Genomic DNA, 25,456 nt, shown 5'->3' on the forward strand with positions numbered 1-25,456 from the left:
CAGGCCAAGTTACCAATTGCTTTAAGCCTGCCTGCTATGGTGCGGGTTGAACTGACTTAAACTGTTTGGACTTCAATGGATTGTTGGGTCAGGTAAGTTAAGATCCGAAAATGGACCAACGACAAAAAAACAAGGTCTATAAATACCAAAAATATTCCAACAGTGGTTAGTTTTTCTAATTAAGTATCGAATCACTTTGGTTTGGAAAGTCGTGGTACAAATTTTATTTGGGACAATGGGCCTTGGCAGGCTTGTGAGCAGGGATGAAAGTGAACTGAGTTAGATTAAGTTTTATCTTGAAAAGCTCAAATTTATGTCAAATTTTTTTAATTTTGTCTGACTCATAGTACGAGTCTAACTATTAGCTTGACTTGACTTATTTGTAAAAAAAACAAATGGTCTGGCCTAGCCCGACCTATTTTACGAAATATATTAGGTCAGGTCTGGCCTGACGTAGGCCAAGCCGTAGATCCCTGTAAGCCGGCTCGGCCCAGTTTCACCCTGAGTTGCCTTTTTCTTTTTTACAATATATAAGATTGAAAAGAATTAATGTTGGTAATACAGTTTTTATATGCTCCTTTTTATTATTAGATAAATCTTATATTAGCCATATTAAATAAAAAAATAGACTCAGATTATTTAGTAAATTTCACGCAAAATTCCTTAATAACAATAATAATAATTAAAGAGTGTCTCATTGTCAATATTTTTTTGTTTTTAGGATTGAGTAAGAATATAAATGGAATTTTGTGTAAAATATTTATGAAATGATATCATTTTCAATCTAGTTGTATGTTCTTATATGCAAAAAGGGTATTTTAGATTTAAGAATAAAGTACATTTTGGATCCCTAGGAAAAAACACGATTTTCATTTTTATCCCTTAAAAAAAAGTCATATTAGTCATTTTTTAAGGACTAAATTAGATTTTCGTTAAATTTTACATTTTCAAAGAACTGGAATTGTAGAAGGACCAAAAACTGACTTTTTCTTTGAAAGGGACGAAAATGGAAATTATATTTTTTGCTAGGGACCCAAAAATGACTTTATTCTAGATTTAACTAGTAATTGCAGACTACGGGATAAGAATAATTTATTTCAAAATAATTTTAATGCTTAATAGTCATGTTATGCCTGTAAAGGCAATTTATATAAAAGCTTTATTAGTCTCCTTTCACATAAGATAATTATCTTATGTTATAGAGATAAAATACGTGGATCTCACCATTACAAGAAAAAAGGAAAGAGTGAGGTCCGAAAATCGAAGTAAAAAAACATAAGAGAATTTATCTTATGTAAAAGAAGAGTAATATTTCCCTTTATATAAAGGTCAATTCCACATTCAATTGTTTTTTCATCAATAAATAAATAAACAAGCATTATATTTCTAAAAAATGATTAATGAATACACTTCACTTTATTTTTTATTTTTTTTTCTGATGTTACACTTTGGGATATAAATAGGTTAGTTTTAACTTAAATAAATTTGACATGTGTAAAAAAATTTAGCCAGCCTACTCACCTGCGTAGACCCAAATTATAAGTCTGACATAATTTATACTTAAAAAATAAAAATCTTAACCTAAGTCTGTTAGTCTGTTTAAGTCTATTAAACATTTAATAATTAAAAAAAATTAAAATAATATTATTTTATTATTCAAAATTATTAAATAATATGATAATAAGTCGATTTGTAAGCTTATAGGCCTGACATGTATAAAAAAACCTATGACCTCTTTTTTAAATAGATTTTTTTAAAAATCTAAGCATGATCTATTTAAATATTTGTAATAGATAAAATTTGACCTAATATAAACTAAATCGTATGTACGCCGAACTCACCTATTTATACCGTTGCACCCATTTGTCAGAGAGGCTTATAGCTACGAAAATTTCTTACCAAAATTTGTTCCAGAGCTACATTTCACTTAAGATGAGTCAGGTAATTCTATAAGATTATTGTTTTATATTATAATGTCAACTAAAGCTCCATCACACACTCACATGACCGAAACTCAAAAATGATCCACCATTCCAACGACCACACATACAAGAAAAAGAAAAAAAAAAAAAAAGGAAAAAATTTACATTAGCATAACAGACATCCTTAGTCCAACCAAAAAAAAACAATGGCTACTTCGTGTTCACTCATTTCCACATTCTTCCATTGTTCTTCCTCATTTTCTCGCTATCCAAACACCAAACCTCTCATCCACCTTTCCAAATCCCTTCATCTTCACACATCCACACACCCCATTTCACCCCCTACCCTCTTCTTCCTTCGCCCTCTAACTTCAACTCCAACTCCAACAAAAACAACAACAACAATTCTTCCCAAACTCACTATACCCAGAAACTTCTTGGATTCTATTCTCATTTTATGCACTTCTCTCGCTCTTTCCTTCACCCTCTTCCTCGCCGGCGCTGATTCCGCCTCCGCCTTCGTCGTCGCCACCCCGAGGAAGTTGCAATCCGATGAACTCGCCACCGTTCGCCTCTTCCAAGAGAACACTCCCTCTGTTGTCTACATAACCAACCTTGCCGTCAAGTAACCATTTTTCATTTTTGGGTTGCAAAAAAAATTAAATTTTTAATGTTTTTTGTTGATGTTTGAGAATACCCTTTTGGTTTGTTTTGTTTTTGTGAATGTTGGTTTTTCGTGTTTAGGCAGGATGCATTTACGTTGGACGTGTTGGAGGTTCCTCAAGGATCTGGGTCGGGTTTTGTTTGGGATAAGGAGGGTCATATTGTGACCAATTATCACGTTATCCGAGGTGCTTCTGATCTTAGGTTGGTGGGTTTTGCATCTTTTGATCCACTTCCTCAAACTTGTACTTTTTGCCTATTGCTTCTAGTTAGAGAACTTGACATGTCTGGTTTTGATTTTTGAGTCATATGATGCTGGCAAGTGGGAACTTTTAAGTCATGCAGGCATATAATGTAATTTATCTAATGTTAAATGGGAGCTCATCTTTGATACATCAGTAGTACATACTACTTCCATTCAAAATCTAACACATGTATTTAAGACCCCACTTTTCTCTATTACATGTCAGCATTAGTGTTTGGTGTTTGGTTTTGATTGGAGGGATGTATAGAAAAGTGGATACATCTGTAGTATTGTAGAAATTTCCGTTAAATGGATGATATGTAACTTGCCTTATATCAAAACAAAAGGGAGGTGATAATGATGTGTGTTACTTTGCACCTCCTTCAATATGGGTGTGTTTGCATTGCATTGAATTAGATATATGATATGTTGGATTCCTTTAATTGAACTCATTGAGCAGAAAGATTGATTGTAAATAGATACGCATGTTTGGATGGCTTAAAATGTGTGAGTGAATTGATTGCTCCTGTTCAAAGAGATGCTAGTGATGTGCAGGGTCACTCTTGCTGACCAGTCAACTTATGATGCCAAAGTTGTTGGTTTTGACCAAGACAAGGATGTTGCTGTGTTGCGGGTTGAAGCACCAAAAGACAAACTCAGGCCTATACCTGTTGGGATCTCTGCTGATTTGCTTGTTGGTCAAAAAGTGTATGCTATTGGGAACCCGGTGAGATGTCCCTACAGATTGATGCATATTGTAAATATGCATTACCTATGAATTTTCCAATAGAGAGATGATGACAATCTTGGTTGAATTTACTATTAATTAAAGCTAGAAAAAGGGTTAGAATTGTTTTCTCATTTAATTTAACAATGTTGTCTGTGTAACTATATTGTCTCTCATAAAATTTATGTTAAAAAAGTATTGGAGATCTGAGTTAGAAATGCTTGCGATGGAGAGCCAGATTTGTATCCCTTTCTGCTCCACAAAAACTGCAGGGCTTCTGATCTGCATCTCTCTATCTAAAAATATGGTTGGATCTCACATGATTTTATTTATTTAATAATTCATGACTTGAATGCTATTTGTTGTTGATGATTGAGGTCAACGTAAATGACTATTTCATTAATTTTCCAATGTGATTCTTGTTTGCAGTTTGGACTGGACCACACTCTCACAACTGGTGTCATCAGGTATGAAAACTGTAAAGTGAATATTTTGGTGTAACTCTTTTTTCATTACCTAAGAAAAGAGTTTCTAATTTGCTATTCCTTTTCCTGTCCTCATGTCAGATTATACATTTGTGCTCAAACCTTTTATTTAGGTGTCTAAACAAAGCAGCAATAGTCTTCTTGTTCTATATGTCAAAACTTTCTGGAGCGATTTTCGAGATGAAATGCACTGTATTGTAAATTTTGAAATAGAAGGACCAGGAAAGATGAATGAAAGATATTGTCAACTATCACTCTTGTCAAGTTCTGTCTGCTATTATGCAAAAGCTAATTAAATCAATAATAAATGAGACAGCTTCCATTGTACCAAAAATAAAAAATGTGACTGCATCCTATGTCAATCTGCTAATATGATTTTTTATAAAGTGAAATATAAATAAGGGGGATTAAGCTAAAGTGACTTTTTGTATCATAGAAACTCATTTTTTTCTTCAAATGGATGGCTTTAATCCCTTTTCTGAATTAAAGAAGCACTTTAGTTTCTGTTGTTTCCTCTTTCTTTGAAGCTTCAACTTTTTAAGCAAGGCATTCCATATGGTAAATACAGTTTGTTTTTAAGATGTGTATGTCATCAACATATGCTCGGCTGATACTTAATAACTTGTAAGTTGGATACTTTGTCCAATCCTTTTTAATTTCGCTTTGTATTGATTGGGTTTTACTGATACATACTTTCTCAATAGTGGACTTCGGCGAGAAATTAGTTCTGCTGCAACTGGTCGTCCAATTCAAGATGTTATACAGACAGATGCAGCAATTAATCCTGGTAATAGTGGAGGGCCACTCTTAGATAGTTCTGGAAACCTCATCGGTATAAATACAGCTATATACTCCCCATCCGGTGCATCCTCCGGCGTTGGATTTTCTATTCCAGTGGACACTGTGAGTTCTTACTTATACCTTTCTTTATAAAGTGCTTCTTCCTGCGCGGAGAGAACTTTCCATGAAAACACACACATTTCTTTTCTCATATCCTCTAGTATAGCTCATGTGCTTCTTATTTCATATATTTAGGTAAATGGAATTGTTGACCAATTGGTGAAGTTTGGGAAGGTCACAAGACCTATCTTGGGAATCAAGTTTGCTCCAGATCAGTCTGTTGAGCAGTTGGGAGTAAGTGGAGTGCTTGTCTTAGATGCTCCTTCCAGTGGTCCAGCTGGGAAAGCAGTAAGTTTATTATTATTTATTTTTATCAACATCAATATCATCAATACCTTTATTCCAAACTAGTTGGGGTCGGTGTCGGTGGTAGATGAACCCAAATTAAAAGTATGAAAAGATTGAGAAAAAAAAAGGATAAAAATAAAATTTAATAGTAGCATAAATTTCATATTAACATAAAAACTTAGACTCTTTACTTCCACCAAAACCAATAAAGCTAATCACAAGAATTGATCCAAGTACCTAGGGCACACCTAATTTATTCTTGTGTAGGCTTCGTTTACCTTATTTTACTAAACCTAGTTACTTTTACTCATAGAAATGCTTCAGCTTGAGTTACTTATACCATTTTTTAATGGTGAGGAATTTAGCTGATGGAGCTGGTCAAATTTCGATTTTTGTAGGGTTTGCTACCAACCAAGCGCGATGCCTATGGTAGACTCATTTTAGGTGACATCATAACATCTGTGAATGGTAAGAAGGTTACTAATGGAAGTGATTTGTACAGAATTCTTGACCAGTGCAAAGTGGGTGATAAGGTATGGTGCTGATTCATTTGTTCTATTGCTCTTGTGTCTCCCCCTGCACAGTCTCTCTTGTTAATTTGAATATAAAGGTGTAACTTTGCCATTTTGAAAACTCTTAGTGCCTGTTTGGATCCTCTTATTTTTAAGCTAGAAGCTACTTATAAGCATAAGCTAGGCCAAACAGATTTTGAGAAAAGCTCTTATAACGAAAAACTTTTTTTTTTATAATGAAGAAAAAAGCTGAAAATTAAAAGCTCCTAGGAGGAGCTTTTTTTTAAGCTCTTATCTGTTTTTCTTGAATTGTGTGCTTTTTTTTAAATGAAGAGTGATAAAGATAGAGAGAAAGATAATTTTCTTGAAATATGTGCTTTTAAGTAATTTTTAAGCTAAAACTTTTATGTAATTTCCAAACAGCTTTTAGCTTATTTTTTTAAGCTCTTTTTTTTTAGTTTTAGCTTATAAGTAGCTTCTAGCTTAAAAATAAGAGGATCCAAACAGGCTCTTACTAAATCCTGGAATTTCCAAAAAAAAAAAAAAAAAGTTATAGGAAAACCCAATATGAAGCTGATTTATTATTTTAGTTTAATACTTAATGATGTTGAAATTCAGGTGATTGTGGAGGTGTTGCGAGGTGACCACAAGGAGAAGATCCCTGTAACTCTGGAGCCAAAGCTTGATGAAACATGATGATAATAAGCAAGTGATCCTGCATGTATATACATTTCATATGCCAGGGAATGCAGCTATTTTCTGTGTATTCTTAGGTTGTTTCTTTATAAAATGGTCCAAATGTACATATGTACTATGGTACTGGCTGCTGATAATTATCTTTCAACTTTTTGATTATGAAACTGTGTAGTATAACTTGCCACATTTATCTGCCCCAATACAACTTTGACAGAAGGGGGAGCACTGGAACAAGCATGTTATTCTATTTATGCTCATTGTGGTGAAGATTTATTCATTTACATGGAAATTGATTATGTTTGATTTTTTTATTTTATTTTTAAATACTGTTTATGTTATCTTTCTTTATTCTAGTAAAGGCAGTTAGAGAGTACCATTGAAAATAATAATGCCAAAATTGGAAAAAACATTTGTTTAATCAGAAATTGACATAAAGGTGTATATGTGTGAAAACTGAAAAGGAAAATATTGTATCGGATTGAATTATTATAATATATATACACAAAATTCGAAACTACTTACTTACATAGATTTATCTTAATTAATGAACAAGATCCTAATTAATCTTTAAGAATAAAATATTTGCTATGACTTTTTTTTTTTTTTTGAAATCAAGTTTGATATGATACTTAAAATACAATGATATTTAAAGATTTTCCATAGTATGGCTCTTCTTTGTTTTCATTTTTAGTTGATATGTTTCCACTGTTAGTTATAAAAATGCTATTTTCTATTTATTTTATTTTTTTAATTTTGTAAATAATTATAAAAATAACAATATCTTGATCTCATTGCATTGGTAAATTCTTGAAACAACATAAAAATAAAATGGTATTTGACATTTCTTCTGAAATTAGCGCTTATTAAATTTGGCATTTTAAAAATTACACTGCTTTTGCTTATTTTATGTATTATTGTCACACCAATATTTTTTTTTGTTTAAAAAAAATTATATATATTATAGGTTCAAATCTCAATGCGTCATTGTAAATAGAAAAAAAATTATATATACCTCTTTTATTTTATGTGCAGAGGATCTACACCAAATTTTCCTTAAAATAACAAAGTAAGGAATACTTTGTGTAGATAAATGTGAATGTAATAAATGTGAGAAGATTTGCAAAATAATGAAAAATGGAGAATACCCAAGTTACTCAAAGAATTGCAAAAGTAAAAGTTTTAGGTTTCGTTTTTTCTAAAGTTACTTTAGACAACTTTGTCTAATGTTTACCGAATGATGTTGTTTTGAGACAGAAATCATGATGTATTTGTAATTTTAATTTATTTCAGGGTTATAATAATCTTTGTCATTTTATTTTATTTAATTTTTTAACCCCAAAACGATGTCATTTTGGGGTGAAAATCATGGTGTATTTATAATTTTAATTTATTTTAGGATTATAGTAGTCTCTATCATTCTAATTTTTTAATTTTTCAACTCCAAAATGACGTCGTTTCGGTGAATATTGAACAAAATTGTCTAAAATAATATTAGATATTTTTTTCTCTATATTAAATTGAGATGAAGTAGAACTATTCCATATATCATGCAAACCTTGTTATTTTGTACCCTAGAGTGCACTGGCACTTGAACACATGGCATATTAAATTGTGATTAAGTAGAACTATTCCATATATAATAGTGCTTTTGGGTCCTTATTAGAGTGGACTTGGTACTTGGACACATGAGCCTATGCTTTTGGTTGATAATTAAGTATAAGGGTGCCTCTTTACCCTCTACAAAACACCATCATTCCTATTGCTCTGAGTAAGTTAGTGCAAAATGAATCAAGTCTTATTTGTTGAATCATGCAAGAAATTTGTTAATATCCATTTGCAACCAATTTGTGTTATTGGTAGATGAGAATTAACCCAAAAAGAAAGTATTAGTCACATTTTAAAGTTTCTGTTCAACTTATCTGGTTTCCCAATTTGTATGGCCAATAATAAACATCAACCTCAAGGGTGGATAATATATTTCGTCCAAATAAATAAAAGTTTGATAATGCCTATCAATTTCTGAATTCTGATATCCAACCTTTTTTATTGTTTGCTATTATAAAAAGAACGAGGTTGAATAATTGAAAGTAGCTAAAGATGTTATTAAAATTTGTCTCAAGAGGATTTCCAACGTTTATTAAAAGAAGATTTTCCTACATAATAATAACCCCAGTTCATAGTTCCATATATAAATATATATATATGATTATCATATAGTGAAGGTAGCTAGGCCTCTTCATTGCAGATACACGACCTCTTAAGCATGACCCTATAGCTTCCAATGCAGAATCGTAGCCACATCTTTTACCTAACAAAGAAGAAAAAAAATGCAGTGGTGAAACACCATAAATTACACTTGCTCCTTATAATATCTTTGCATGAAAGGAACATTAATTTGGAGCTTTGAAAGAGTGATGGAGAATCTCCATCTACTTTTATTAAGAAATTTAGCTCATAACAAGGGTAATAATATCAGTGTACATTTTAGGGAGGAGAATACTTAGGGAACCAAGATGAGGTCATTGATAATGGTTGATGTTCATACGGAGAAAGAGGAAGCAAGGCCAAACTGAAGGCCCCAGAGCTCAAAACCTCCTTTAACAAAGTCATAGTATCCTCCTTTCAGTGCCAAAGTTTTGTTCACCAAGCCATCTCTAACAAATGGATATGTTAGCAGGTTTCCAAGGGAAACATTCACAGCTTCCTGCAAATAATCCAACTTTGTAAGCATCACCAACATGGGTTGCTTTCTAAAATCATCATGTAGCCATTAATGTAGTTGATCATTATGAGCAAGTTAATTCTTTGAGTTACATGAAAAAATAGGGGAAGAGTCCGTTTGCAAACTTTTTTTACAAATTACAATAAGTATGACCGGTCGTATACTCTTGATTGAAGTATGACCAGTCATACTTAGTGTAGTTTGTAAACAAAAAGTTTGTAATATAACCTTCCCCGAAAAAATATTAGAAAATGTTCTTCTAGTTTGTGGCTTGTATTTGTCTCATACCTTCTCACAGTGTGTGCATAACTCTGCAAAAGGTGCATTCCCATGTTGTGCTTTCACCTTTGCCTTTGCAGGTAAACCAATTTTGACCCACTCCTCAATAAAATCACTGCAAAAAACAAATCAGAGGTAAAAAGTAATTTTTCTTATTGAATCATAAGAAGATATACTTAATCTGATTAATTCTAAGTTCCATTTAAAATGTAAGAGGGTAGCACCTTAATTTGCTCAATATAATCATATTCTAAGAATTGTCTTCCAATTTCAACAAGGTAATCTTAAATGATGTTCCCTTATTGCAATTACATTGGTCTCTTCTGGTAGTTGCATCTTAGATGGAAGTTGTACTCCCTTTTTCATTTCATGCAAGATTTCATAGTTTATTTTTCCTAAAATTATAATACCAAAAAATGGAAAATTTATGCTTCAACTATAATGACATAGGGTAAATAATTGATGAAGTGTATTTTTTTTTTTTTTTTTTATGTAAAGCAAAATGACTTACGTAGAGTAGGTTCCATCATATGGAAAAGACAATAGCCCCTTAATACCACCACAAGCACTGTGTCCAATGACCACAATGTTTGACACCTATAGGAAAATTAGTTGAGTTAAAATTCTTGACATTTCCCATAAATACCAATATTCATACTATACATGCAATTGTGCAATTCATTTATCTTCTGATGATTGGTAATATACCTTGAGATGCAAAACTGCATACTCAATTGCTGCCCCAGTTCCAGAGTATTTTGTCTGATACACAAAAAGAGTAAAACAAAAAAGGGTAACCATTTTAGTATATATTATTGTATTAAGATACTACAATAATGTTAGCATTGCTTTACTTGTATTGGAAACAAACCTGGTCATATGGTGGGACAATGTTAGCAACGTTTCTGACCACAAAGGCCTCTCCTGGCTGAAAATCTAGCACATGAGATGGGCAGACTCTTGAGTCTGAGCAAGCAAACACCATAAACTGAAAAAGAAAAAGTAAAAAAAAATACTAAGTTAGGCCTCAAGAAAATAAAAAATTTCAATCTAAATCCAAAAGGGTTCTATTATATAAACAGGGAGAAGGATCCGTTTACAAATTTTTCTTATAAATTACACTAAGTTTGACCGGTAATACACTCTTTATTGAAATATGACCGATTAGACATAGTGTAATTTGTAAGAGTTTTGTAAACAAAAAAATTGTAAATATAACCTTCCCCTGAAAACAATTCATCAAACAGAAATACCTTGGGGCTCTGGCCTTTGGCAAGTTCACCATACAAAGCTGGATTCTTGCTGTGGAAAAATGATAGGAATGAGAAAAGCTTATGCTAATTAAAAGAAAGGAATACTAATAAAGGCAATAAGGTATAGTGACTAACTCATATTTCTCTTTCTTGAAGTAAATGAAACCATTCTTGATCCTATCAGAGGCTTCTGATGATGGGATGCCATCAGATGATGTTGTGCCTAGCTGAGCTGTTATTTGCTCAACTCTTTCAGCTGCTGTTGCTTTCAGTTCACTCTTCTCCCTACATTTGAACACAATACAAGAAAAAAGATGAGTCATACTGTGAAATATTGCATATACTTCCCAGCAAAGATAGTGTTTGAAATTTACCTTAACAGCTTCTGAAGTTCTTCAATAGCTTCCTCATAGTTCTTCCCCATATCCTCTCTCTCCAAAAAAAAAAAAAAAAAAAAAAGGTGTCAGTTGTAACTAAAAAGTTACACTAAAATAGCAATGAGAAACAAAATGTAATTTTCTCCTAAACTTAGTGAAATTATAACAACTATAAGTCTATAACTATGGTCAGAAAAAAAAAATAAGGAAAATAATCTTTAGAATTCGACTAAGTAAATATTAAGTGTCAAATTCCAGAAAAATACAAAAATTGGAAATGATATATTTTGGTGTGCCTGAGGATTAATTAGTTGCCAATTTGGCAAAACTGGTTTAGAATGGACCTTTTCTTCTATAGTAGTTTGGATTTGCTGCTTTATCCGCCTTAGAATCCTCCAACTAATAACACAGCTCACCAATATATATACAACGCAAATTCACATTATGTATAGTTTTTATTTTTGGTATGAATTTTCTTCTTAGGAAAAAATATTGGTTAATTGTATGGTGCTGAGTACTGACACATACTAGTGCATGAACAAATCCATGCCACACATCTGTCACTCAAACCTAACTAAGCTATCAACGTGGTAGATGCCAATGAAAGATCAAATGGTGTTCCACGTGAAGACTTTTAAGAAAAGAAACACAGTGAAATGTTTGTCTTCCAAGTAGCAACCAAATTCACCCCATATTAGATTGTTGAGCACATGATCACCTAAGCCAAAATATATGGCAGCTCAAACACACTTTATGATCCAAAAGTTCAAATAGAATTTTGGGTTTCGTTAAAGAGAAATGATCTGTTTACAAACTTTTTTTATAAATTACACTAAGTATGACCGGTCATATACTCTTGATTGAAGTATGACCGGTCATACCTAGTGTAGTTCGTAAGAGTTTGTAAACAAAAAATTTGTAAATATAACATTTTCCTTCCTTAAAAATATGAAAGACAAGGAAACAAACAAACAAAATAACAATTTCAATTTGTAAGAGATGATCAAATGTGTATTTGTTATATATACCAAAGTGGGGGTGATGATGGGAGCAGGGGCAGCAAAAACAGGCTTGTCTTGAATGAGAGAAGGGAAAGAAGAGGAAGAGGTAGAAGAAGAAGAAGAAGTGTTAAGAGTTGCAAAGACTGAATGGCGCAATGTGGCTCTCCTGAGTGAAGTTTTTGCAGGAGAGATTGAAGAGAGGCACCAACCGTTTATGGAAGAGGTAGACATTGTGACAATGGAGACTCAAATGGTGACACTATATAGCTGTTGTAGCTATTGTTATGCCATGTCTAATTGGCTATCCCCATTTTTATGTGACCAGAAGATAGATAATGAAAACGAAAGCCAAGCAAAGGAGAGCTTCATTCCTATCCTTTTAGATGAGGTTTGAATGTTGGAGATTAACTATGAGAGAATGACCATAACTCAATGTCACACTTTGGATCACACACCCTTTTTTACCTACACAATCATATCACATATAAAATTGATATATAAATATATTTTATCTTTAATAAAATTGATTTTTGAGTGCTTCACACATTGTGTTATATATGGACCATTCCATTGTTGAAGATGTTATCTATGAGATTGTCGTTAATTCTTATGAGTATTCAGATAAAAAAAAAAAAAAATTGTGGTGTTGGGTATTCCAAGGGACTTAAAGAGGTTTGTTTTTGTAGGGTATATGTTTGTCCCCTTTCAAGTTATGTTATGACATGCACGCAATGCTGGTTTGCCACGTATGTGAAAATATTGCATTTGAAAGGGACAAAATATTGCATGGTATATTTCAATATTGCAGTAACTGCATGTTCTATTCACTGCTTTTGCTACAACTTAGGAGGACTCATTCCATTCATATATTAACATATGTAAACGTATAAGATGCAATATATAGAGTGTGACATTATATCTCCTTTCACTTAGTGAAATGTTGGGATCGCTCTATATTTCCTCTGTCTTCTGTATGAAGCTTCAATATGGATATATGGTTGATACAGAGTGATCCAACAGTTCACTAAGTAAAAGGAAATGTTTGCTTTTTTGCGTTGTTGGAAAATTAAGATGTTTTTTAAGAACTTTGGAAATTCAATTCAAATTTTTTTTTTTTCATTTTCTTTACATTAATTTTACTAAAAATAGCTTAAGTATGGTTCAAATTCTAATTTAAGTATAATATATATAGGTCCATTTTTTTTTATTCTATCATGTGCTGACTTGATTCCACTAGAAAATGGAGCGGTAAGGATTGAATTCATAACCGTATGCGATGGATGAGTGATATTATATAATAAATTATTTCAACTCAAAAACTTAAAGTATTAAGTAAATGTCTATTAATAATTTTATATTATATTTTTTTACAAAAAATGCCAGAAAAATAAAATAAAATAAAATATAATGATGTCGAAGAAAAGTCTCATTTTTTTGTTAATAGCCTCTCGAGGATGAATTGAGTTAAATTAGAAAATCTTAAGCATCAAATTAATTAGTTCCAAAATCTAAAGGCTAAATTGAAAAAATAATGAAAATAATTAAATATATCTTGCAAGTTGTTTCTATCCGTTGGTAACCGATGGTTTTATATGTGACGGACAAGAGAAACGATGGATTTTATAGATAAAACCCTATCCTTGAAGCTTAGAATTTGTGGCTCTGGATATCTAAATACATTAAGAAATGATTTATGAGTGTGCCACTTTGTGTTTGTTGTTGGTGATGTCTTATATATACACAAACAAGCTTCATAATATAGACTCACATGCAGTTCATTTTTTCTACCATATTCAGCTAGCATTACTAAAAAAATTAAGTCCCAATTAAACTTGTCTTCATTCCAAGAAAATTTTCTTCTTTAATTTGAAAATTAATAATGTGTATCACTTATGCCTTTCTATTTATACTACTTTTAATCCAATAATTTAAGAACACCTTAGCATAGAGATGTATAAATAAATGTGCCTATAACAAGCTAGAAGAGAGTGTGTGTGAGAGAGAAAAACATACATTCTAACACATGGCTGCACAAGAATCATTGTCCATTCGCCATGATAGAAATGCTTTTTGGTCATTGTAATGATCAAGAAGCAAGCCAAGTTGGAGAGATTAATGTCAACAAAATTGGAACAACTCATGGAGGATTTTGCTTCCTGAAGAGATTTTGGGAAATATTAGTGCAGAGTAGCTAGGAAGGAGGGAAAGAGGTGGTGGTTTTTTCTTCTGATGAGTGAGGACCAACTTTGGTTGTTATATTAATACAAAATAGTGACCTTGGCCTTTCATTTTGATGTCAACATTCAATGTGCACTATGACGAGATTATGTCAACATTTCTCTTGTCCTGTTTCTAGGTAAAATTGGAGCAACTTGCATATTAGTCCTCAATAGTACATATTACAACCATTTAAATTATAACATATGGACTCACCTAAATGCATTTACACCTATTTTCGTTGCAACTTTTTCATTTATGATGTCACTTAACTCCATGTGTAAGAATTTGATTTACCAGGTAGAGGCAAACTCCTTCCCTGATATGTACAGGAAAACTTAGTCTCTTTTTTCTTTTTTATGGAAAAAGAGAATTTTTTTATTGAATTGATTCAAAATTTAAATATTTTATCAAAATAACACGAAGAATGGGAGAGGTGTGCGCTTGTGCATGGGCAAAGACATGTCTGCTACGTGGCGGAATCTGCAAGTCCCGCATGGAAGATGTGCGTGATTGCCGAGCACGTCACGTGTCAAGCATGCATTTGCTTATATGCAAGTCACGCACCTTCTTATATCCGACTTAAACGTGCACATCTCTATTTATAAAATATTTGGATTTTGAATCAATGCAATAAAAAGTTGGGAAAAATATTTGTCCTTTTAAAGTATATAATTTTGTGTCATTTTAGATTTTAAACGTTGATTTCTGTCAATCAACGGCTAGGATTTACTGAGTCAAACTTATTAATTAATTATTAATTTGTAATTAAATCCAATAAATCTTGACCGTTGATTGACGAAAATCAATGGTTAAAATCTAAAATAACATACAGTTATATCATTTAAAAGGATAAATATTTTACCCAAATTTTTTTCCCTTTTTACCTCAAATGCGTTAGAAGACCGGAAAGCTCCTTTGCTAGGTACGAAATATGTTGTACACATGCAAAGATGATACCAATTTCCTTTTAATAATCAAGTTTGATATAACCATACATATGTAGTTGCAATTTCAAACAACGTTTACTTATTTTATTATGTGAATGCTAACAAACGTGAAGAAATCCAGCTCTACAATACTCATACATAGCTCTTCAAGCAACTATTCACAAGGGATAAGAGCAACAAACAATTTATAGTGAAGTCTCCCACCAGAGACATATCCTATCCTAAAAACATAGAAACAGAAACTTGAAATTATGGTCAATCGAGGTAATTAAGTAGATGTAAATTCTTAATCCTCTTTAAGAATAAAAATTCCAGATTTCCTAACACTCTAATTCTTAAGCAGTAGTTGAAAAAAAAAAAGATGTGGGCCGCACACAAGAACCAACCTTGATCCTTTTGAACCTTCCTAAGGAAATCAAAAGACTTCAAAAAAAAAAAGACGTGCTGATGAATAGAATAGTTTGTGATGACCAGTCAATCAAACAAGCAAGGTAATTGTAAAATCATGCATGATATGTTGCCAATCTTTTATCTTCTTATTGTAATTAATAATGTTTAATCAATTATAGGAATCAGAACAAGTTCAATATAGTAGCAGTTTTTTAAATGAGAATTTGTTACACAGACAAGGAATCAATTTTGTTGTTCCCACTTCCTGTCCTTTTTCATATCCCTTCAATTAAATAATGACAACTCAAAAAAAAAAATTGTGACACCAAATTTATTTGGGAAAAGTGTTTGTTTGTTTTTTTTTTTTTTTTTTGGAAATTACAGGAAATCGAACACACTACCACACACTAACACACATCCTATTACACACATCCACACCACTAGGCTAGCCCTAGTGGATAGTGTTTGTTTTTTTAAATAACACAACTTATGTCATTTCACTCTCACAAAAAGGTGGGACTCACATCTTTAGTTTTTATGTCCAATCTCTCTCCTCCTTTATCTATCTCTTTTTCAAATTTAAAATGACACAACTTTATATCCTTTAAAATGACACATACTTTTCCCAATTTATATATACAAAAATTAGAATTTGACCTAGTTTATTATATTTAATTTGAGCTAGTATTTCTGTTGGGACCGAACAACCCTACACAAAAGCTCAAAAATAAAGAGAGAAGGGAAGAAAGAAAATGAGACATAGATTACTCTAGTTCACTTAATCTATGCTACTTCTAGTAATGTTTTATTATATTTTCTTCATTGCACTTGTTATAAAACATTCTGTTTGTTTATAATGAAAATATAAATAGGCTTAAAAACTCTAAATAACAGTGGCTATTCATGAGTTCAATTGGCCAAATAACTAAAATTAAAATAAAATAAGGGTCTTTAACTTATCATGTTACATGAAGTCATGCAACACTAAAAGACAAAAAATAATAATAATAAAAAAATATGATAAGACACTTTGTTCAATTATTTTATTTTGTCTTATCTTAACATAACTAAATTATTTTTTTTTTTTTTTTTTTTTGATAACATAACTAAATTATTTTTCCTACAATATAACTCTTATTTATCCCATAAAATAAACCCAAGAGACTTCCGTAGTCTGGCCAACAAGATTTATCTGAATACGAAGTATGTCCAAACTCCGGGCAAAATAAGAGTAGGATGATCATCTATATGAAAATTACGGAAACTAATTAAGTGAAACTAGCAACCTTCTACTTTCTGCTTTTATTTATCCCTTGCTGGTTTCAACATGAGGCAAGAACTATGCCTAATCTCACTACCATCATATAAAAATAATATTGAAAAAAGTGGCGAATGTAAATGACTGAACATCGAAGAGTGAATGATATGCCCATATACCCTTTCCAGAGAGAATGAACGATGAATTGTGGTGGAAATGTTCTGATTGTGGATGAGAAGACTGAAATATGAAGCGGTTAAAATTAAATTAAACCAAAGTTTCTGTTGCATGAGCCTAGGGGACAACAGTAGAGCCGGCAAAACAGGATCGGCTCGGCGGGTAATCCGTCAAACGAGACGGGGCGAGCTGAGTTTTTCAACTCATCTCAAAAGTGGGGCGAGCTCATTTTTTGGCAGGTTGATGACGGGCATAAACAGGCCGAAGCGGGTTAGTATAAAATAGGCTTGGGCTGGCGGGCTAACCCGCCAAACAGGACGGGGCGGGCTGAGTTTTTCAGCCCACTTTCAAAAGCGGGACAATGCGAGCTAGTTTATTTTTTGACGAGTTGATGGCGGGATGAGACAGGACGGGGCGAGCCGCCCACTTTACCTCCTCTGGAGAAAACTTGTATTGCTATTACAAGGACTAATGAATGAGTATCCTTTTACAGGAAGAAAAAACCAAATGCATACAAGAAATTTTCATTTTTCTGAGTTTTATTTTTCAAAAGTTTATTTAATTATCTTAACTTTTTATATATTTTTAATTATAAAAATTCTTTAAAAAAACACAAGCTAAGGGACCCATATTTACACAACATTATTATTATACTATTTTAACTCCATTTATTTAGTCAAGATGTCATACTGCCATTCCATGAGATTTTTTAGTATGGAGTGATGAACTTTGAGCCAATTCAATCTGAAAGGATGCTCACTAGACTTTGAGCTTACTAAGGTTTCAGTTGGGGTAACTTAAACGATGAAATCTTGATTGAAGTTAATGACTTGAAGAGTAAGTGGGAGCTCAAAATGATAAACGAACTCAACTAAATATTCACTAAACACCTATAGATCAAAATGAATGTTGGTGTGATTTATGGTCTTCCACAAATAAAAGTAAATTACATTTCAAGTGCTTCATAATTTTATCCAAATAAACTTCTATGCAACACATTTAAAAACTCTATTGGGGATGACTCATACCTCGCATTCAAATGACGATTATTGTTTGCGGGACGCAGTGTAACATCCCCGTCTCGAGCCGGTTCAATTAACATACACATGATATAAACAGAAACAGCGGAAGACTTAACTTACGAAAATATGAGCTAACTTTTTCTTTTTCTAACTTAATTCTTACTCCGCGTAAACGAAAATCGGGCAGAGTTTCCTCTATAAATCGGACAACTGGGGATTTTCCAATCCCACTCAGAAGCATTTCCTGATAAACAGTTTATACAACATATCAATTCAGAAATACCAGATATCCAAATATAATCAAATACCCATACATGGGCGCATGCATAACATGGCTCCGTGCCACTATATCTAACAACATGCCAGCAAAACGTAAACCTATCTGAATACTACATCATCATATAACGTTCCTGAATACTCAAATGTACATGCATCAAACTGACATACATGTACAAAACATATACAGGCCATATACAAAATAAAGGATCAATGTCATGATCCATCAAAGGCGGAAATACAAAATGACATAAATATACTTCCAAAAAGTAGTAGCCTACGGCCACTCAAAATCCAATCTGTCAACTGCCTCAGCCACGTGTCGCGTCCCTGCCTAGTGAGGACTCACCGGGAATCTGGGCACCTGAAAATATGTCCCCAACGAGGGGTGAGATTACAAATCTCAATAAGCTCCAGGTTTATAGAGAATTCTCCATACCCCTGGCTCACTCCTGCATGAAAGTCAGATACAGAGTATACAAATACAACATATAACAGATATCATAACAGAACAGAGCATATATCCATATCATATCAGAGATGTGCACCGTCATTCCCAAGGGAGGACCCCAAGCGGAAATCAACACACGTGTTCCCGAGGGAGGACCCCAAAGCGGAACCAGACATATCAGAGGCGTACACCATCGGTCCCGAGGGAGGACCCCAAAGCAGACATCTGGGTACTATACAAACAATGGCCAGAGATTGTTACAGAAATCATATTACGGAAGTCATATCAGAGCAAAACATATCATGTTATCAAATAACTCTATATGAATGCATCTATACAAAGCATCTAAATCACAGTCATACAGTCCAACCATAGTTCACTAACCATGGTGGAGCACTCAAGCAGGAAAAGACTCCTTAAACATAGAGCTTACTTCTTGAAGCTTTACCAATACCCTTACTTGTTGCACAAGTTACTTATATATCTTCAAGAGATTCTGATTCCTTTTTAGTCCCTAGGTACACCTAGAGCAAGAATCCACAAATACCAATTAATAAAATGCCATCATGCCTAGTTTTCACATAAGGCATACATTTTATCGTTTCTTTTCATTTCTTTGCGTTTTTGCCAATCCTATGCCAATACACAAGTCTAGACCTCTTTATAACCGTTGGTGTTCTTTAATTTAATCACCTATTCCCTTAGGAATTTTCAACATAAATCATGCTATTTTTCTTCAAAACTCATCACTTTTATACAATTTATTACAACACATTTTATTTAAAATAAAATGTACAAAATATATCCCTAAGCCACCCTATAGGTCGAATTCCACAATGACAATAGGCAAAAGGGTTCTTTTCTTTTTACTTATTCTTTCTTCACTTAGTTAGTAACTTACACACACATGTATATATTTATATATATATACATATCCACAATGTCTAATTAAATTTTAAACATTAAACTCCTCCAATATACATCAAGGTCGAAACATAGGAGCATACTACATAGGATTTTTTCCCACTTTGGCATTCTCACTAATGCACCAAATTTCCACTTATTCCAACATATTAAACCTTCCCAATACATACAATAAATTTTGTACATCATCCCCTAATTACCCTATCAAGGCCGAAATCTAGGGCATCTCACCATGGGATTTTTTTCCAATTTTATACATGTTCACATGCTTATTCCACCTTCCTACACCCAACACATCAACAATCCATCATCAATTCAAATTTTAAACTAATTTATATCTCACTCAAAACATGCTCATAAATTCCAAGACATAAATCACAAAAATAAAACTATAGGATTAGAGGTTTCTCACCTATAGTAGCTATTCCAAGCTCCAAAGAACAAACCCCAAGCTTTGCTCACTCAAAAGCCCCACTTTTCTACAAGCATGAATAGTGTCACGAATTGGGTTTGATGAATAACTCTCTCCACAAGCCAAATCAGCCCAAATGGAGTGGTGGAATGGATTCACTAGCCTTTTTCCTTAAAGATTCATGTATGGCATCATGGCTTTTGGTGAGAATTTGAGTGGAAATGAGAGGAAATAAAAAAAACTAACCTAGGTCCCTTTCTCCATGGAAGCGTCGAGCATCAGTGAGAGAGACGAAAAAGAAAGGAAACAGCGCGCAGAAAGAAGGAGAAATAAGGATTTCACCGTGTAAAATTTAAGTTACTTTAACTGGGTAAAGGTTTATCTATCTACACACCTCCATTTATTACCAAATTTTACCTAATGGACTAGAATATTTTTCTAGTCATATTTTTAACTTTACTTTCACTTTTCGGGTAACTTTGTTTACCCACATTTTTATCCCTTAACTGTCATTTTAACTCATTTTTCACTAAGGGTGACTTTATTTCTTTTACTTCTAATTATTCTTCAATATTAAATCCCCAATTACTAGTGAGGGTTATTATACGCAGCGCCCTTGGGACCGCATAGGCCTGGTATTGTGGGCCTCTGTCTTTATTTTTTTTCTGTTTTTTTAGTAATTTGGGTTTGAGCCCCATGAATAACTGTTATTGCTTAAGATTTTTAATCTTATTTATACTTCCTTTGTAAATTGAGTGGCTTGTAACGAGTGTCGCTGAGCAGAACATAATGCATATTGCTAGACGCAGCCCACATTAAATGAACAAGGGTAAATCGTTGTCTCACTTTTCTTTTCTTTTTCTCTTTTTGATTTCGATCGTGTGTACATGTGATTGTGTCGACTCCAACAAAAATCTTATAGGAATATACCAAAATAGATCATGTCTCATTGGTTATTCTTAGGTCATTTCAAATAATATTAATACCTGGGTGTGGTGAACGTCAAAATTCTCCCCAAGAGTACTTCTCCAAGGATCGAACTTTCGACATATAAACTATTATTTCACGTAACTGAATTGTTCTTGTTAAATGAAACATGAAATCTAATCCCAAAATATGCACTTTAGGTGTAGTGATTCAAGTGCTTCTTTTGACGATAAAATCAGTGTTTTTTTTGGATAAAATATATATATCATTCACAAGAAAGCAATCTTATTCAGGACGGATTCAGAATTAAGATTTTAAACTCCTCTAAAAAAATTGGATATAAAATCAGTTAGTTCCTCGTAAAGAATTAAAGCAAAATTACCTTCTAACGGGTATAAAAGGACCACGTTTGACGTTAGCTTATCACCTATTCATTTAGGTTCATGTTCCTAGTGATCATTATCATTCCATCAAGGTCTTTTTTTTTTTGTTCGATTCTTCACACCTTATTCATGACATGGCGTCGAAGTAGCCAAGTTGCTCAACTTTGAGAAATTCAATCCCACTCTCCCGGAGTGCAATTAATTTGGGTTAGAATTTTAGTATATAAATTTAATGGTGATATGTAAGTATCATCAGTAAAATAAATGGTGATAGATGAGTACCAAAGAATTGAGACTATTGATGTTGACAGTGAATCTCAGTGAAGCCATTTTACCTCTCTTTTATTCTTTCCTTCTCTTACTCATATGAGTCTCAATCTCTTTTTAACCAAATAGAATCCCATTAAAACAAAAGGTAGTCACTTATTTATTTTCTAAATTCCATGCTCTAAATTACTCCACGCCATATTCCATTTAGTATTTAACCCTTGTTGGTTGGCTAGGCACACTGTTTACATAGAATTAAAGTTTAATCATTAAAAAGATGATTAGTTAAATAACTTCGTATTACCATCCAAAAAAAATTATGAGCTTGTTTGATTTCTGTTTTCAAAAATAATTTTTTAATTTAAAAAAAAAATAAAAAAACTTATTTAATAATGACTGTTTTTATAAAAAAAATTATAAAAATTATAACTATTTTTTTAGTTTTTATAATCAAATTTAGAAAATATATGAGTTATTTCTTTTTTGTGTTTTGACTTTTAATTTTAAAATTAAAAAAAAAAAAAAAAACACAACAAACATTCATTTCATCCACTACTCTATGAAATAATGAAAAAGAGAGCGAGAGAGAACATAATCAAACATATTTATATCATTTTATAACTGTTGATTTGATTTTTTTGATCTAACGATAATAATAAATATAATCTCTTAAGAACTAATATAGTCTCGGAATCATTACAATATATATATATATAGAAATATTTTTGCAGTTATGGAAATAAGTTATTTACATTTATTCTCAAAACGACGTCGTTTTAGTATTGAAATCTTAAAAAATTATAAATATAAAAATTATTATAATCCTGATATAAATTAAAATTACAAAAACACCATGATTTTCATCTCAAAACAACATTGTGTTGGGCTTAAAAGCGAACTCATGTATATATATATATATATATATATATATATATATATATATATATATATATATATATATATGGGAAAATATTTCTGCAACCATTTTAGATAAGGTTGTCTACAACTACCCTTTTTTCACTAAGTATTACCAGTTATACTTTAAAGTTGCATTTTCTCTTTTTGCCACGTCAGCTGACAATGTACGAGGAAAGAGAAAAAAAAATAGCTTTATTGTTATAACTAAGTACGACCTGTCGTACTTAGTGAAAAAGGATATAGCCTCAGAATAAATTAGTGCTACAAAAATATTTGGAAAAAGTTCATAAATACAATGTGGTTTACTCTTTTTCTTTTTAATTATGTGTCCTTCCTTTTTGATAAATTTACTATTTAATATTAGATGAGTTTACACCTTAATCAATATATGGAGACTTGCTGTAAAAATGATTTTGACAACACATTAGTTTTTTTTGTATTACTAAAAAATTTAATTTGAATACCTTTTACCTATACTTTTTTTTTCTGCTTAATTTTTAAAAAAATTAAGCAACCTTCTATTCTATAAGCACCTCTTAAATTTTGAAAAGAATTTTTTTGGTTTTTATCATTAACTAAAGAAATAAATTTATTACGGGCGACCAAATTTTTTATGTTAGACTAATCAATAATTTTGTATTCAAGTAAAATAAAAATAAAATGAAAAGTTCATTCAATTATTAGATGTTAAACGTGAATTCAGATGGAAAAAATTATAAAGAATAAAGATACATGTGATAAAAAAAATAAATCAGCAGGGAATTTCTTAACTTTTCCCAATTATTTTTCTCCGACCTCAGTTATCAATAGATCAATTATCTCATATGAGATGAGAACATTAAGAAGGATTAAACTCAAAACTCAAAAGTAATAATGTATTTAACTTTTAATTTAATTTAACATATAATATAATATTAACTGACTAAAATTTTTCAAAAAAAATAAAAAATATAAACTCTTAAAATTTTCTATGTGACAAAAATGAAAAGAACCCAACCAATTCTTGCCTATACGGCAAATAGGACCTTTTTCTCGTCTCTCGGTTCTTCAAATACAATGCCTCGTGCGCCGACGTAAACACCTTCTTCTCCCCGCCGCTCGCCGCCGCTGCCGGAATCTTTTTTCCGGCGAACCTGCTAGTGAGGATTTCAGCTTTTCGAGAACCACACTGCTCTTTCGAACTCTCCCCTTTCACTCCCTTCTTCTTCTTCGTCGAATCGGACGACGGCGTCACCAACACCAACGACGACGACTCCTTCCCGTCGCTGTTGCTCCGCCGCAGCAAATCCAGAAGCTTCCATCGCTTCGTCGACGACGATCCCGTCGAATTGCTCTTCTTGCATCTGTCAGGCGAAGGCTTCACCGAATTCGGAGTCCACACGCAGTACGTCCCCGCCGGAATCGCCACCAGATCATCCTCCACCTCCGACGACGACGACGAAGTCGTCGGCGAAGGTTCACGACGCTTTTCCTCGTCGCCGATAAGCAACTTCCTCATCGGAAATTGAATCGCCGCAGCATCCTCCTCCTTCGTCGCCGTCACGAGGTCGCGATTGAAGATTGGGAAAAAACGACCCGAATCGCCGTCGAAGAAAACCCCATCCGCAGCCTTAGGAAACGCGACGAACTCGAAGTCGTTGTCGTTAGCATTAAAATCGTTGTCGTTTTGAATAACCTGTTGAGCTATATCAGCGAGTTTGTTAGATGAGTGACAATAGGTGCTGAAACTTGGACACAACAACGAGTCCACACTCTCTTTGTGCTCTTCTTCTTTCTCCATCTCTATCTCTCTCTTTTTTCTTTTTTCTTTTATTTTTCTTTGTGAATTCGAAGGAATGAGAAATAGGTTGGTGCATATTTATAGAAGAAGGGTGAGGAAGTAGGAAGATGGAAAGAGCAGCCTCCTGAAGTAACTGTTTGGTTGGCAAAACGTGTGTGTTAAGCATTATAATAATAATAATGTGAAATGACGCTTTGTTTTTTCTTCTTATTAATTAAGATATTCTATTTTGTCTTTGTTCACATCCCCCTTGACCATGTAACATACCACCAAATTAAACCTTTTTTTAACTTTTTATTTATTTATAAAATTTCTGTTATAATATAAAAATTATTAATCTGACATTTACCTATCAATTTAAATTTTTGGATTGAATCAATTTCTTTACCTTATATCAAATTTTCGTGATCAAGTAATCACATGTTTAATCTCACGATCTCCTTCTATTAATAAATGGAAAAAATATTTGTACTTTTAAATGATATAACTTTGTATCATTTCAGATTTTAATAGTTGATTTTCGTCAATTAACGATTATGATTTATTGGGCCAAATTAATTAATTATTAATTCGTAATAAAATCGAATAAATCTTAACTGTTGATTGATAGAAATCAATGGTTAGTATTTAAAATGACACAAAGTTATATTCTTTAAAGGGACATAATATACTTAATATCAAAAAAATTTAAAACATTTACAACTAAATTAATTATCGTTGATTTTCGTCAATTTAACGGTTATAATTTATTAGAAATTAATAATAAATTAATTAATTAATGCGACCCAATAATTTCCAATAAATTATAACCGTTAGATTGACGAAAATCAACGATAATTAGCTTGATTGTAAAGGTTGTAAACTTTTTTGGTGATAAGTATATCCTTCTCCTTCTTTAAAAAGACAAATATTTTTTCCTTAATAAATAATTAACTATTATGAAATTTCTTAATATAAATAAGTGGGACATGTGTAATATTTATACTTCAATCCCAATGAATTTTTGTGTGAGAATGCGTGTTAGAAAAATATAAT

At 32.3% G+C, this 25,456-nt stretch overlaps 3 protein-coding genes and 1 long non-coding RNA gene across 8 annotated transcripts; 1 reads left to right on the top strand and 3 right to left on the bottom strand.

Moving 5' to 3' along the window:
- Positions 1 to 2,076: 2,076 nt before the first annotated feature.
- LOC133306831 (protease Do-like 1, chloroplastic) lies at positions 2,077 to 6,717 on the top strand. The gene is made up of 8 exons (XM_061507212.1): positions 2,077 to 2,547; positions 2,667 to 2,789; positions 3,385 to 3,556; positions 3,986 to 4,023; positions 4,746 to 4,944; positions 5,077 to 5,229; positions 5,628 to 5,762; positions 6,360 to 6,717. The coding sequence occupies exons 1-8, from the start codon at positions 2,129 to 2,131 to the stop codon at positions 6,435 to 6,437; spliced, it is 1,317 nt and encodes a 438-aa protein (XP_061363196.1). The 5' UTR covers positions 2,077 to 2,128; the 3' UTR covers positions 6,438 to 6,717.
- A 1,829-nt stretch (positions 6,718 to 8,546) lies between these two features.
- LOC133306842 (carbonic anhydrase, chloroplastic) lies at positions 8,547 to 12,354 on the bottom strand. Of its 4 annotated transcripts, none has more exons than XR_009750961.1 (10): positions 12,097 to 12,350; positions 11,066 to 11,124; positions 10,827 to 10,976; positions 10,692 to 10,740; positions 10,310 to 10,426; positions 10,147 to 10,200; positions 9,950 to 10,035; positions 9,448 to 9,553; positions 8,919 to 9,141; positions 8,547 to 8,745 (listed from the first exon to the last, which is right to left on the bottom strand). XR_009750961.1 is itself a non-coding variant. In XM_061507231.1 (10 exons), the coding sequence occupies exons 1-10, from the start codon at positions 12,298 to 12,300 to the stop codon at positions 8,707 to 8,709; spliced, it is 1,023 nt and encodes a 340-aa protein (XP_061363215.1). In that variant the 5' UTR covers positions 12,301 to 12,354; the 3' UTR covers positions 8,547 to 8,706. The 4 variants fall into 4 exon arrangements, 3 of the variants coding, with proteins under 3 accessions (XP_061363215.1, XP_061363214.1, XP_061363216.1); XM_061507231.1 differs by having other exon boundaries at positions 8,983 to 9,141; positions 10,692 to 10,736; positions 10,823 to 10,976; positions 12,097 to 12,354; XM_061507230.1 differs by having other exon boundaries at positions 8,983 to 9,141; positions 12,097 to 12,352.
- A 6,197-nt stretch (positions 12,355 to 18,551) lies between these two features.
- On the bottom strand, positions 18,552 to 20,424 carry LOC133306824 (uncharacterized). 2 transcript variants are annotated; one of them, XR_009750960.1, is made up of 4 exons: positions 20,393 to 20,424; positions 20,147 to 20,213; positions 18,908 to 19,042; positions 18,552 to 18,723 (listed from the first exon to the last, which is right to left on the bottom strand). It is a non-coding gene; the product is annotated as an uncharacterized LOC133306824 (long non-coding RNA). The 2 variants fall into 2 exon arrangements; XR_009750959.1 differs by having other exon boundaries at positions 20,147 to 20,416.
- A 3,141-nt stretch (positions 20,425 to 23,565) lies between these two features.
- LOC133306843 (uncharacterized) lies at positions 23,566 to 24,455 on the bottom strand. The gene has a single exon (XM_061507233.1). The coding sequence runs from the start codon at positions 24,419 to 24,421 to the stop codon at positions 23,600 to 23,602; it is 822 nt and encodes a 273-aa protein (XP_061363217.1). The 5' UTR covers positions 24,422 to 24,455; the 3' UTR covers positions 23,566 to 23,599.
- Between the last annotated feature and the right edge of the window lie 1,001 nt (positions 24,456 to 25,456).

Source organism: Gastrolobium bilobum, unplaced genomic scaffold (assembly GCF_033153095.1).
Source record: "Gastrolobium bilobum isolate Gb01-03AN ecotype WA unplaced genomic scaffold, APGP_CSIRO_Gbil_v1 utg13820, whole genome shotgun sequence".
Classification (NCBI taxonomy): domain Eukaryota; kingdom Viridiplantae; phylum Streptophyta; class Magnoliopsida; order Fabales; family Fabaceae; genus Gastrolobium; species Gastrolobium bilobum.

Coding starts and splice junctions, on each gene's coding strand:
- LOC133306842 (XM_061507231.1), bottom strand. CDS start 12,300: ATGTCTACCTCTTCCATAAACGGTTGGTGCCTCTCTTCAATCTCTCCT. Junction 10,977..11,065: donor GAACTTCAGAAGCTGTTAAG/GTAAATTTCAAA, acceptor GTTCAAATGTAG/GGAGAAGAGTGAACTGAAAG. Junction 10,427..10,691: donor CCAAAGGCCAGAGCCCCAAG/GTATTTCTGTTT, acceptor TTTCTTTTTCAG/TTTATGGTGTTTGCTTGCTC.
- LOC133306831 (XM_061507212.1), top strand. CDS start 2,129: ATGGCTACTTCGTGTTCACTCATTTCCACATTCTTCCATTGTTCTTCC. Junction 2,548..2,666: donor ATAACCAACCTTGCCGTCAA/GTAACCATTTTT, acceptor TTTCGTGTTTAG/GCAGGATGCATTTACGTTGG. Junction 5,230..5,627: donor GTGGTCCAGCTGGGAAAGCA/GTAAGTTTATTA, acceptor CGATTTTTGTAG/GGTTTGCTACCAACCAAGCG.
- LOC133306843 (XM_061507233.1), bottom strand. CDS start 24,421: ATGGAGAAAGAAGAAGAGCACAAAGAGAGTGTGGACTCGTTGTTGTGT.